The following is a 15835-nucleotide window of genomic DNA, read 5'->3' as shown; positions in this document are numbered from 1 at the left end:
GAATAAACATGTACAACCTGAAACGTAGAAGAGAATCCGTCGCATCAGTTTACAGAAAAACAACCAAATTCTTAACGACTAACACAGCGAGCTTGTTAAAAAAAATGCCGAATACACGGAAATATAATCTATTAGCTAGAATAGTGGAGGACAATCTGGCAAACGAACAACCTGGAGTAAACAATGATGAAGTAGGTGAAGACGATGATTGTTGTGATCTAGGAGAGAGAGACTTAGACTATTACTTAGGAGTCAAAGAGAAAGAAACGTGTTGGAGAGATCTAGGTGGAAGAGAACAAATTAGAAAGGACTACCTTCTGTATCATTGCGGGGTCACGGAGGAAGATTATGAGAAATTGTACAAAAGAACAGTAAAAGCAAAACCGTGCATAACACATCCAAGATTTAAACAAGTGCCTTTCAAAATTCACAAGAAGCAAAAGAAAGCCAATAGCTTCAGAGAAGAAGTGACAGAATCTTGGGTTGAAAAACGTGGCATATTCAAATTATTTGGTCAAAAACGCGAAAGTGAGTCCACGTCTGACAGTTATAGTGAATGTGATTCAGAGGAAGATAAACTGTCAGATATATCTGATAATGATTATGATAAAGACGGCATATCCAACTTAAGCAACCATTTCAACGGATGTTACATCGATGCTTTGAATAAACTAATGGTAATATGTATAAAGAAGCTTTTTTGAGAAACCAAAGACTAATTAAAAAAAATAACTGTTTTACTACTTCAAAAATACTTCTATAAGAATTATTGATCAAATAGCAATATCTCAGGCTGTTATTGAATGTTTCTTTTTTAATAATAATAGTTAACAGATTTAATAGATTATTTTCGATTCAAGTAGATTAGAAAAACTAAATAATATAGGTAGTTAAAGAGAGCTTATTAACATCAAACAAAGTTAAAAACTAAAAAAAATTACCAAATTCATCTATAATATTATAAAGCTGAAGAGTTTGTTTGTTGGTTTGTTTGTTTGATTGATTGAACGCGCTAATCTCAGGAACTACTGGTCCGATTTGAAAAATTCTTTCAGTGTTAGATAGCCCATATCGAGGAAGGCTATAGGCTATATATTATCCCCGTAATCCCACGGGAATGGGTACCACGCGGGTTAAACCGCGCGATGTCAGCTAGTATGAAAATATAATCTTAAGTAGGTATGCGGCAAGTAAATGCCAGTATGTTATAATTTTTTGGCCTTGGTTCTAATTCTGATTTCCTTTGTTCGCAGGGCGTGAGGATAAAAGAGGTATCGGAGGGTCGCCCCTGCGACAACTGTCCCGAGCTGTGCCCCGGCTTTGTGTCGCACTCCTGGAGGTGAGTGTTTATATTTAGGTATAATATGACAATAGAGATGACTCACGTCATGTTTATAAGCGTAATGTTCTGTTGAGTACATATTCTTTGTTATTGAAATCTGAGACTTGATTGCTAACTATGGGCCTTAAATTAAGCCTCAAAGTGAAGCGGGCTACGGATTTTCTTGAAAATCGGTTCAGTAATTTTGTGTTAAAATGAAAATAACGAAATTGCCCGTACTGTGGCGCTTTCGTTCACAATGGTAAGACACACTAAAAATAGAAATATAAAATCTTCTTAACAAAAAAATTTAACCGAATTCAAAATCACAAAAATAAACTAAAAAGCGAAAAATAACATCGTATGTGTAACCTTTTGATCACTTTGAAGGCGGTGCCAACAAAGTGATGCCTTAACCAAAGCCGTTTCTGAAAGAACCACGGGAAAGTACTGTCTTAAAATCCTAAAATATTTTATTTTAATCGGCTTTAGTTATTTTGAAATCGGTTATTTTTTTTGTTTAAAAGTTTTTTTTAATATTCATTTATATTATTTGCAAAGATTATTACATTATTTGATATTGTGTTACTATTACAAGGCCGCGTATCAGCTGTAATACAAACATCACAATACGAGGTCGTTGACTTTCCGTGCCCATTTCTAGATTATAACATGGTTAGCATATTATAAGGTTATTCAATCTTTTACGTAATATACTCGTAAAACGCGTTCTAAATTGATTTGCAGTGGAGATATGTATATACTTTAAAACCTAAGCATAAAAATTAATTATTTTTCAAAATATTTTCTTTATAGTTGACAGTTACGAGTTAACTTGTATCTAACTGAACGAATAAATATTCGTAAAACGAAATTAGTGACTAAATAAATAATTCGTAGCTTAATGTTGTCTTATCAACAAAATACTTCCTAATTACAGTCTTCGAATAAAGTACTTAGTATAATACGCAATAATATCTTTTTGACAATTTAATGCAAATCTAAGACCTTATCTAATAATACGTACGTAGTACGTACGTCTTCTGTTTCATATAAGTACGTACATCTCCTACGTATCCAACGTCATACAGAAGTACTGTTGTAATATTACCATTGTATTGAAATTTGACGACCTTCCATTACGTCGTCGATACGTATTAATAAAACGAAATTATAATAACCATCAGACCAATTCACAAACTTTGACGTACAGTTATTATTGATTTAATGTAAATTATAGGCCTCAAATGGTTCATCATTCATGTCGCATCAAATTCATGTCGCATTGCCGTCAGTCGTTTTTGTAAAATAATAAAATGAAAAATTCTACAATAAAAAAACTATAAAAACATAAAAAATATAAAAATAGCCATAAATCTAACGGTTTTGATATTCCTATCACTATGCCCATGCTTTTAGTTTTATTTAAACTGGAAGCATGACCGTAATTTAGTTGGTAGATTTCTTATCATTTACAAATGCATTAGAGAGAACTAGACTATTTTCACTTAAAATGTTTACCCGATAAGTTGATGGCCGTTTTAATTTACATAGAAAAAGTTGTTTTTGTTCCAAGAAACAACACATTGGATGCAAAACAAATGTAACAATCAGTGCCCGTTATCGGGCAGACTCGCCGCTGACTCCATCCGGGTCAACGATAACCTTATCGGAGTGCCTGATGCCTTCGTAGTTCGTAATTCATTTACTTCTCAAACTTGACAGCTATCGACCGTATAGTGCCACATATTCAATACTTCACGGTCTTTTGTTATACTTATATTCAGTGGTTTCGATATTTGGCAACTATTTTAAAGTCTAGCAACATGCAAACTTGACTTCGGGTTGTCTGGAAGATATCACTTAACGATACCTAAATTTATAAGATATCTTGTGTGTGCATTAAAGACAATCTAACAGAATATTCCGGAGTCTTCTTATCATTTTGAGATCATTTATTTATAGGAAGTGATATTCTAATTGGAACAATTATGACAATTGTACTACGGACAACTGTGTTCAAACTGTATTATTACGAGTGACAGTGCGGGAGTAACCACTTATTCAGCATTTTACTACCAAAGCTAGGTTCAAGAACTATTCGTTTTTTATTCTAACATTAAGAGCAGATAACATTTTCTTAAAATCAACGTCGATCCACGTGACGTTGGCAAAGTACTGAGGCAACTAAAAATTGAAATATTAAGAAAGAAGAAGGAAAAAACACACCGCAGCCTTGAAGTGAGGTCGAAGCGCAGGCGCATCGAGTATCAACAGTCCAACAATCAAACCAACAGACCGTATCATATTCATCATTGTCAACTGAAACGTGACGCCGAACGGACGCGTGCCTTATAATTTAAAACTCAAACATGTGTTTATCGTTGAAACAATTGGAGTGGGCTGAGTTATGCAGGCGGGTGATCAGAAACAACAAAGAAGAGGTTCAAGACAAGCTACAGAAGTTCCCTTCTAGGGAAAGGAATCATGCTGTGAGGAGGAAGGTTAATAACAATAATTTTCGGTCGCACGCGAATTGTGTAACGTGCGCCAGAATAGCGCAGGACGACAGATGATTCGACATCGCTGTGTGTTGTGACTGTTGTGGATGTGATAATTGGACCAAATGTGATATATCTACATGATAGTTTCAAAATTAGACTAAGTTATGCTGAATGATAATACGAACTGTGTTTTACTACGTCTTAGTGACTATTGGGTTAAGTTATGGTTCTCGTTTGAGTGATCCAAAGAGTGCTATGGCCTGGATTCCGAATTCTGATACACTATGGACTATAAAATAATATTAGTAAATAAGTGCGTATTCATTTGCGTGTATAAATGGGATATAAATCCACTTATTAGTGATTAGCTATCGGATATTAAAGCATTTAATTCGAGTTCCGCGTCAGGCAAATAAGCTTTTGAGGTTTTTTTTCACGAAGTTGCCTGTAGCCATCTGGATCTGATCTCTCTGCTTTCAAGGTATCGTCCTATCGGGTCATAAGGGAATGAAGAGAGTTCACTTGTATTTAAAAATCAACTAAAAATATCTCCCGCATTGAGCCAATTTCAGTGAAATTAACTTATTGTACCAATTTCCGTAAAATTAACCAGACTTTACGACATGTATTTTCACTGAGATACGAGTAGGTAGGTACTATGTATCGCCTAGGTTAAGCTAAATAAGTAAAAATTTACTCTGTAAAAGATAATAAATGATAATTATAATTTGATTTGTGTTTTTACAAAAATTACATTACCCTCATAAAAAATTAATTTAACGAGAGCCTGTAGGGCCTTTGTAATTCTTACATGAGGACTCTTGAAACCTGTGACCACTATTACCTTGTTACCTATACTTATACCTGACAAACTTTCCGCTTTTATAAAATTAGGAAGGTCAGGCCTTTACAGGCATGTCAATACATGGACTAAAAAGTCCATGTTTAGTCCATTCATTTTGCAAAATAAAATCTGTTCAATATTAGAAAAAAACATTTTTTAATTTTATTAGTGACAAGTTAGCCCTTGACTGCGTTTCTATTTACGTTCATGGTAAGAAACCACTACTTAACATTTAAGAGGAATCAAAGAAGTGAACACGAGTAAGTACCAATCAACTTCCAAGAACGAGAGCACGGCAAAATTTATTACTTACGTTCAACAAAGTCACAGCTATAAATATTAGTTGACGACAATTATGCTCGAGTTGGTATTATTCTCAGTGCTCGCGCGTAGGTAGGTACTTACATTGTCTGGTACAGAAAAATACATTTAAAATGGCTAACCTCTGTTTCTGAAACACATTTCATTTGTCCATTTAGTTAAACAGGTGACTAAAATGTATAATCATGGTAAAGTAATAAATTAGGTTATAGGTTAAGTAATAAATAGGGTGATTTCGATTATGAAAAAGTAATTACTGTTTCTGAAGCCTGATTTTTAATACTTACTTTAGCTGATCGATGGTTTAATCAACTTCTAAGAAACTGGGCACATTGTGTTACCAAAGGTCAACGTTATCATGTTACCAGCTACGAACGTAAACGTAACATGCAAACAGTAGAGTTAGATTATTATGAAAATATTGTGATTGAAATGAATTTTCAATTTTGGTATTTAGTGTAACTAGGAGCTGATAAAATTAATTGTTTTATATATATTTGAACTCAAAGATAACCGACTTGTTTAACAACTTCGATAAACAAGTTTGTATCGCGCTCCAATCCGTAAAAATAACTTTACCAAGTTCAAAAACCAAACTTTACTTCATCCTTATTTATACAGACTTTTTAATCGTTGATGAATTCTAATTTTAGCTATCTATTTATTTCAATAAAGAATACTAATTTTTATATCCTTTTTGTAGTTTTGATAATTTTATGAGATTTTTGTTTGGTTTTTCTTAGATTTCTTCCCCATTACCGCAGCTATTGAGGCTTATTGAGTTTAGACGATAAATAATTTTTTAAACAGTCTAGGTTTGTGTATATTGTGTTTTATTATTTACTGTTACTTAGCTGAGTGCTAACTTTTGTAGTTTCCGAGAGCGACATCGGCCGTGAACCGAGTGTCGGCTGGTTTTCCAATATTACAGTGCTAATTACCTACTTAGTAATTTCTTACCACATTTTAACAATCGTTATATTAATTACTAGCGGATGCTCGCGACTATGTCCGCGTGGAATTCAGTTTTTCACAAATCCCGTGGGAAACATGGATTTTCCGGGATGAAAAGATATCTTATTAACATGTTATTAAGATTTCTGTTATCGCCACCAACTTCCCAAATTATGAGAATTTAAACTGGGAATTTCTTGGAACAAAAAAACTCAATATTCATCGTCCAATCGAGGACCACGTGATTCTGGCAAATATAGGCAACGAGGTAGGTATCAACTTGATAAAAATTTATAAATAGAATTGTTTTAGTCCAGAGTGTGACCCAAATAAGTTCGTCAGTGGTGACTGTTGACCATATCCGGTTGTTATCATAGACTACACAAACTAAATGATGTCAATCGAATGAGAATGCCTGCTTGTAATCAGGCCACCTGTTATCACTGATTGGAATACTAAATTGAGCCTACCACAGCCAGACAACCTAATTTTATGAAGGTTATAAGTTTTTCAGCCCATGGGCTATTATGTCTATGATTTTAAGAACGATAAAAACGCTTGAAAATCACAGTAAGACTAGCTACTTATTGCCAAATAGTGATAAAAAAAACAGTTTGTCGTCAGGCTTTTCGCGGTCCAACGTGCGTTTTGGAATCTTCGTAACTTTAATTTTAAGTTTTCGACTAAGTAATTATAGCAAACAAGTAATAACATTACCTACCTGATGTTTTTAAAGTGCTTGTAAACTAAGCCTAATTAGTATAAATGAATTTTGACTTGACATGCATGTACGAGTATATGTACGTTAGCCAAATTTTGGAGTTTGGACTGTGATGGCTTCGAAAGGTAACAGATTTCAAGGATACATCCTCAATTTTCCAAATAACATTTTTTTTGGTATTTTTTACGGTATACCCTTGAGGAATCATGTCTCTGTCCGACTCATAGCTTCGTAGCAACCCTTCGCAAAAGGTCTTTTAAGTTTGACCCTTATCAGTATTTTCTAAGGGTATGCCACGAAACTAAGTGACTGTACTTCGACGATCTTGAACCTTGAAACCTTCTTAAAAAGCCACTCCAAACTCCATAATTGGCTAAGTACCGTACTTACCTAAGGCAAGAGCATGAACTGACTTTCTGCCTTGACAAAATAAAGCATGTCTGGCTATCGCAGTTAGTCCATTACCTAATACGAGATTTGGTATTACTTTTCCTATCAGAACACGTGTTGTGTACATTTTTGAATCAGAACCACGTTTTTCTAACGTGTTATGTTATTTTGGTTCACTGGGTTGAATATGGTCCAAAAGGGCGTGTTTTATTCTGGCGGTTTATATTACAATTACTCAGACAATCAAAAGTAAATAAAAAAGATATCGTTAAACTATTTGTGTGATAATTTTTTTATTCAACTCTCCAAGAACCATCTCTGAGTTTGTATTTTTTTTTTAATTAGAAGATTAGTTGTTATATTTTTATAAAAACAAATAACAACATGAGAGCTGATATTTCCGGGATGGTTTGCAAAAAGATATTTAAAATCGAAAAAGTGGTAACTTTGTAGGTTAGTTTTTGACTTTTTTTTGTTATTTGGTGCACAAGAAAAAACAACAAGAAGGCTTGGTAGTCTAAGCCATCTTATTCTAGAGCGCCCAAAAAAAAAAAAAAAATTACACAAATATTATCTTCATTAAATTTCAGGTTTAATTGGCATATTATTGTAGATTTTAATTTTATAACAACAAGTACTAACAAAAAAAATAATAATTAAGCTCACATACAACAAACATAATTTTTTGCCGTTTAATATAGTACAGAATCCTTCGTGCACGAGCCTGACTCACACTTGGTCGGTTATTAATGGCATACTTAAAGCTGGTAGATAAATTATAAATCCTGAGTACGTATTACATAATATGTTTATTTTAACTAATAGTACTTGGATGTTATTTACTTCAAGCATGAAGCACCGATATAGAAAGATAAGTTTTATCAAGTTTTGTTATCATACTTAAGACAAAGATTGCATCTCTCAAAGTACTGAATGTGGCTGTTATTAAACAGCTAGCTAGCTGGTATGATATTTAATGGTATTATTGTTTTAAGACATTTTCACATCAAAGTAGTTTTTTGAACTTTTGGAGAGAACAGACAGAGCGCATTACGCTACGCAGATATCAGATTTATTAAATTTATAATTACAGTAATTATCAAAATATATTTTTGTAACTTAGGGAAATACGCTACCTACCTGCTCAAAATGTTTAATTTAAAACGATAGGTAGGTAAAGGTTGATAGGTATGATCAATTATTTTAATATAAAATATATTCGGATTTAATATGTTTGAACAAAGTCCAAAGACTCATGTTCGTGAGTCACGTCAGCTTGTTAAACAAAACATTCTTTGTTTTTGACAGCGTAGGTAATTACTTATCTACTCTTAATAGTTCATTAAAATAATGTCACTAAAAATAAAGCCACTCATTAGTCTCTTATTATTAATCTCACTGTTTTTATTTTCCTCGTTTTATCACTTTTCGTACCATATGTAGAATAAATACTTATAATTATAGTTTACGGAATAAATCTACGAGGTACTATCTGTGCAAATAATATAAAAATAAAATGAGTATGTAGAACCTTACGTAATCTGACTGAAAAAGCTATTCATGTAGGTAGGTATAATACGTTAAGACTACAACATTATGCTCATCAGCTACAAATTGTTATTAGCATACAACTACATAAAGGATTCATACACCTATATCCGGTTGCTAGAAACATACATAATAATAAGAAAATAAAATAGAGCGTCAACGTAGAGCATTGCATTTGTGCTATTCGAGCAAATTATTATACAAATTACTATTTACTTGTTCAGTCAACTAGTACGTAGGTAAGTAACTACTTAGGTATTTACATATACAATGAAGTCGGTTAAAAATGCATGGCAAAGTAGTATTTTCAATAACAGCATATTAAAGTTTATTACCATTTATAATGTAAACGTAGCAATAAGTCACAATAATATCAGCGAGGACATAAGATAACTTCGCAAACAGGATCTGAAACGGTGTTATTATTATTTATTTATAGACTTTGATGAGCAAAATGTGGCGTGACAAATCACTATCAAGCAGACATCAAGTCTGAGTCCTAATCTAAAAGATTAGATTAGTACCTTCCTACTTACTAACTCGTGAAGGTATTAACCTAAAATTTAAGCTTGCGACTATAGCCTTTAACTAGGTAAGATTTATGTCACAGATTTATAATACGGAATATAAATATTACACGAATATCTGTACACATATTTACTTGCCTATCCAAAGATTTTATAATAGAGATGTGTCACTACCGCGTCCAAACAAAAGCGGCTAATTGTTTTTTTATCGAGTCGAATGGTAAAAAACGAAAGTTATTTAAATAAATAATACTTTTATATTATGTACAACGTCGAGTTGTGTATTCAGGGACTGTGGTGTGGAATTGGTTTATACATAAATGTAATTATAATGGTATTAAACACAAAATTGTGCATACGTGCGCTCCGTGGAGTAGCTAAATTTGGCTTACTTTTTGCGGTGATTTTGTAGGCACTTAATAGAATTATCTGTAGTACATACTATCATTAACTATAATCATACAGATTATACTCTTACTACACAGATTACAAAATCTATTTTAATAGAAGCAATGGTAAGTATGTAGATATTTAATAATTATATCTACAGTAAAGTTTATTGATTTTCCATTTTCCGTCAATCTCAAATACGGTGAAGATCCGTAGATTAAACTAATATCCGACTAACTACTTTTGCGAAAACTACAATATTGTTAATAGAAGTTTTTGTTAAAACAAAAAATTTTGAAAATAACAAAATCAATAAAAATGTTCATTTTTTATTTAGTTTGGTAGATACCTAGTAAACAAATAAAATGATATATTTAACGACATAATTACGTACCTACATGTAACAAAATATATTCTGCTAATATTTTAGTTTAATCAGCTATACTAATAGCATTAACAACTGAGTCTTAGGGCCATAAATCATTTCTCTATATCTATCTCGCTTGCACTTATGGGTCTTATGGAGCCGTCTAGTGAAGGGTGTAACAATGAAAGACATATTATCGATAAGTAAAGTTTATTATCGTATCTTGTTCACAAAATTAAAAAAATTAACAATATTTGATTTAATATAATACATATTTCATATTATATAATTATTAACTAAATAAAATTAATCTTCATCTGAGTCTTCATCATCAGAATCTTCGTCTTCTGCCAAATTTATTATATATTAGTATCCATAGTGCGCAACGAGTAACACATGAATGTATTTATTTAATTGCAGTAAACACATTTATAGCAAAAAAAATACGCAATGCAATTACATTAGAAACCGACCAATCAGAATCGTCCAAATCATTATTGACTCATCATTAGCACGTGCGCAGGTAGCCGTTTATCGATAATTAGGGTGCGCAGGTAGGCGCGCTGCACATTCCTATCTTTTTTGACTTTTATGACCGGACGACTCAGATGATAATGCGCATACTATAGTCTAGTTTAGAACTATAGCCTAATAGGTCCTAATCATAAATAATTAATGGCTATGCACCTGCCTAGCCATTAATTTAGGATATTATGATCTAACCTTACAAGCAATTAAATAGTAGATAGGTACCTACTTAGATAATAATAGTTAGATCTGACCTTACACATAATACCTAGTTATATAAAAATGTAAGATAACAGTTTAAGCTATGCAGAAATTATACCTAATTGAATTTTGTTATTTTTAGTACCTACATTTCTTGAAATACGTAGGTAGGTACTCGTATGTAGTAACTAATTAAACAGCAGATAGAATCTATACTGCGAGAATTAATTATAAAAAGTGTAGATAATAATAAATAATGATTTCCTAGTTATTGATATTTTAGGTACTTACATATTATACAGGTACCTAAGTCTAAGTTATGACGCCAATTATGAGTTATTTATAAGAATTATTATACGGTGTATAAAAAAGGTTAACAGCAAGGAAAACTTCCTTTTACAAATAATGAGATTAATATTTATTAACTGCATTTATGTACTTTTAATGCTTTTAATATTTAGGTATGCTCTTGGTCTATTTTTCACAGCATATATTTTCAGTTACAACGCCATCTGTCATTGAGTAGAAGAACTATCAAGGCCAAGAAATCGTCGCGTCGAAATCGCGATACGTCTTTAATTTAAAATATTTAATTTATCATAATAATTTATTTAAAAAAAAACATGTAAATTTAATTGGGCATTTCATAAAATACTAAATAAATTTTAAGATTTGTACGATATTTATTCAAGTCACGTTAAATTAATACGTAAGTTTACAAGTCGAATGTTAGTATGATAACTTATTTTTCGATGAATTGTTAGTTATATTATTTTTCACTAGATGGTGGTAGTAGTATTTGTAGCTTGGGTTTCAGTAGTAAATTGTCTAAAATATTCTCACAAAAAACGTTATTCAAAAAATTCTCACAAAATATGTTATTCAAAAATTTTTTTGTAAGAAATTATGAGTACCTATTTAACAAATTCCTTAAAATATCTATTTTTTGTATTTTTTCTGCTTTTTACCCGACTAAGGCGAAGCTAAAAAAAAGGGGGAATGATTATGTAGAATAAAATACCAAAAACAGTTGCTACTAAAATAATTTGATGCTTCCTTTAGTCTGAATATAGATATTTACTGTGCTTTAGTGCAGATTAGAGATCACAAGGAAAGAAGGTGCATAATGTTGCCAGGTGTTACACTTTGGTATTGAATATAAAATATAAATAAATCTGTCCTTTCTTTTACAATCTATAACGAAAGTGGTATATCTAGTTGTTTTACCATGATAAAAAAAATATTTCCGATAAAAACAATAGAGCGAAATTCTACAAAGTTGCTCCTACCATAGATATAATATACGGCAGGCAATGATGTCTTTGGAAATTAGACTTGGGTAAGTACTTAGGTAAGTTTTAAACGTCCAGACTATTATACAATATGCAAACATTACTCTTTACAATTATTATTATTATTAATAAAAATATTTTTTTGGCATAATTTCATGATTTGAAATGATGTCCCCCAGACGCCAGTTGCGTAGCTTCGTGGCAGCCCTTCTAAAAGGACTGTTAAAGATGACATTTTATTTATAACCCATAACAATGAAGCTGTTGGCTTCAAAAAATCATACTCATGAGGATATTTTTGGTTGCCACTATTTCACATTGTCAAATAGCAATTTTTGTATTAACTTTCATTCAAATTAGGAACATCAAAGGCACGCAGATAAAAATTAGGCATTTAAATTCACACACCAAAACTAAATAAATAAATATTAACTAGAACATGTCCTTAAACTTTATCAACTAATCAAATAGAGCTGTAGTTAGATATCACTTAACGCTGTAGTGGTGATGATAAGATAGTCACGGCCTAATTTCACTATCACGTATATTTTATATAAAATGATATAGAATTCATGACTACAGAATGGCTAATAATAATTAAAACAATGTATTTTGTGACACTACGATATTTTGTTGTGAAACTTTTTATTTATTAAAAATATGGTATTTATAATATACTCGTAGGAACGATTTTTATTCTATACTAATTTTAAGAAGTAAACAAGAACCGGCACAAATGTATGCGAGCCTGCCTAAATACCAATAACAACATGCGATATATCATTGGATAGGTTTTTTCATGTACTTTAACTTTAGTTATGGCAGGAAGTATCTGACAGCTGTATGAAAAAAGTTATGGCAAAAAAAGTCATACTTTATTTACATAACTATAAGAGTTTATTTTTATGTATATTTAGAATTTATGGGTATTTTTATAAAATAAATAACACAGAATTAAATATTTTAATATACCAATAAAATAATAATCGTATTACTTTGCTCAGAATCATTTAAGATATAAAATAATGGATTTCAAAACAAAGGTTAAAGTAACTAGGTACAACTGCGACACTACTCTGAAGTAGCTTGACCAATTTTGATGATGTTTTATAATAAGTATAAGTATATTCGATAAGTCTAAGAACAAATGGTTAGCTTTTTTTCATACCTTTTGTCAGCTAGTTTATTTATATGTATTAAAGAAAATATTTTATGTAAAGTAGGTACTTATTTTGCTCTTGATACTGATCTTTGACATTTACCTGTGTAATGGTAACTGTTAAATAATTTAGCGTTATATTATTTTTTTCATTAACTTATGATATATCATCCAGTTTTGCACACTTTTGTTTTAGGCTACATCAACCAGTTGAATAAAACAGTTGTTGTTGAAATATTTTGCCCCTCGGGTGAGTCAATGAGTCATGTATCCACCACCGCGAATGTATTGTGAGCGGACATCCCTATCCCTAGTATACCTACCTACTGGTGTTTATGTGTAAATGAATCATTTGTAACTCCGATAGTGCAGAGATTTTAAACAGTTAAATGCTACCATATTATCTTATAAAAATCTCGACAATGGTTTAAAATTTCAATTATAAGTTAATAGAATGCACTAGACTAATTTTACATTATAAATAATAAAAAACTGGAGGAGTTTATTCAAATTACGTGTATTTTTTACAACTCACTGATTACGATACAGAAACAGAAGCAAAATATAAACTATTACTAATCTAACTAATCTTCAAAATGCATATGATTACGAAGATAGGTATCTGAAATGAGATGAACGAGCAAACGTTCAATAAAACACAAACAAAAAACCAAAAAATACTCATCACTAAATAAACATTATATTGCGTTAATAAAATAACCTATCTGCGATATATATTCATATTCTTTGTTGAGACAAAAGGAATTGCGCGCTCTGCTAGCCCTATCATATTCTTATGTTTAGCTTTGCTATCAAAACATAGATTATTGTTATCAAAACGTACAACTACACATTCCGAGTGACATCATCATAGGTGCTCCTTACATTACAAACTGCCTAAATAAATAAATAATTCACGTCCAGCAATTTGAGATCTCTCACCGGCCCCACCTTTCAATCAAGAAGTAAAGAATATTGTACAATCTGAGGTCACGTTTTATTAGCTACTATGAAATAGGGTTGTCCTGCAAACATTTGGTTAAAACTATTATCTATCTGTATTTAAGAAATTGAGCTAATTTAACTTATAGTTAAATGAATTTTAAATATAGCATCTTCTTTTAAATAAGTATAAATTCTGTTTGTCGCCGATACTTGTGATTGTTTGGTTGCGTAAACGTCAAAGCAAACGTTGACTGGGTCCGCTAATCTATATCTATACTAATCTATACTCTATACTAATATTATAAAGAGGTAAAGTTTGTAAGTTTGTAAGTTTGTCACATTTTTTAAATGGGGTAATCTTCGGAACTACTGGTCCGATTTTAAAAATTCTTTCACCAGTAGAATGCTACATTATCGGGGAGTGCTATAGGCTATATTTTATATTGGTATCATATAAATTAGCCAAGTTATCACAGTTTTTGTCATACAGGTCGGACTGAAAATCCTCTTAAACAGACTTATTCGCATGCGCTGCCTTAACTATTGTGTAAAATTGAAATTAATGTATGGAGACTATGTATCTTTAAAAGTTCTACAAAAAAGTCCGCGACACCATATATCTATCTTCTATATATTAGCAGATATAGTACCTTTTGTGTTTTAAAAATTATTAATTTTATATACTTTGGTTTACGTCATTATTTATACAACTAAACTTTAATCCTTATTAAAATAAATTATTTAATAATCACAAGGATATTATGGAGATAAGATTTGCCTTTTACAGTATGTTAATTACTTAAATAGTTTCGGAGATAATACAAAATTTCTAAAAGACGCAGAAATTCCGCTATATGACGCCCGGCGCTTTCATTTACGTAGTTCCCGTTCCCGTGTGAATATGGGGATCAAACATAGCCTATGACACTCTCAAATAACGTAGCTTTCTATTGGTAAAATAATTTTCCAAATCAGTCCAGTAGACCCAGAGATTACCTCCTACAACCACACGAACTTTACCTCTTTATATTATTAGCATAGAAGTCTCTATTTCTCTTGGTCATACCACCACTCTCGAAGGACTGGACCGATTTTGCTAAAGGTAGGAGTAAGATAGAGAAGTTACAGGGTAGGGTAGGGTACGGGTAGGGAAGCGTAGGGGTAGTGTAGGGGTAGGGTAGGTTTAGGGCCGGGTTTAGGGTAGTGGTAGGGTAGGGGTAGAGGTAGGGTAGTGGTAGGGTAGTGGTAGGGTAGAGGTACGGGTAGGATAGGGAAGTGGTAGGGTAGGGGTAGGATAGGCGTGAGATAGGGGTACGGGTGGGATAAGGGTAGGAAAGGGATAGGGTACGGGGAGAGTAGGTGTAGGATGGGGGTAGGGTGTAGGTAAGGTAGGGGTAGGGTAGAAGTAGGTTTGGGGTAGGGTAGGGGTATGGTGGGGCTAGGGGTAGGGTAGGGTAGATGTAGGGTAGGGGTAGTAGTAAAGTTGACATCGAAATTTACGCGGACGAAGTCGCGGGCGTCCGCTAGTATGATATAAACGTGAAAAAATGGTAAATAAAAATTCCGTTTTGTGTACAAAGAAATAGCCCAGTGGATATGACCTCTGCCTCCGATTCCGGAGGGTGTGGGTTCAAATTAAAAAAATAAATATCAAGTGTCTCAAACTTTGAAGGAAAAACATCGTGAGGAAACCGTAATCGTATGTGAAGTCTATTAATCCACATTGGGCCAGCGTGGTGGACTAACCTAACCTAACCCCTCTCATTCTCAGAGGAGACTCGAGCTGAGCAGTGAACCGATTATGGGTTAATAATGATGTACAA

General features: G+C 32.4%; 1 protein-coding gene across 2 annotated transcripts in view; it reads left to right on the top strand.

Annotated features, from left to right (window-relative positions):
• Window positions 1-15835, top strand: part of LOC112047339 (four and a half LIM domains protein 2) — a 212296-nt gene that overhangs the window by 76589 nt on the left and 119872 nt on the right. For both annotated transcript variants that reach the window (XM_052882721.1, XM_052882723.1), the window contains exon 2: window positions 1254-1339. In XM_052882721.1, coding sequence (XP_052738681.1) covers window positions 1254-1339 — 86 coding nt within the window. The remainder of the gene's footprint in view (window positions 1-1253; window positions 1340-15835) is intronic.

The sequence above is a fragment of the Bicyclus anynana genome, chromosome 7 (assembly GCF_947172395.1).
Source record: "Bicyclus anynana chromosome 7, ilBicAnyn1.1, whole genome shotgun sequence".
NCBI lineage: Eukaryota > Metazoa > Arthropoda > Insecta > Lepidoptera > Nymphalidae > Bicyclus > Bicyclus anynana.
This window is presented reverse-complemented; position numbering and strand designations above follow the sequence as displayed.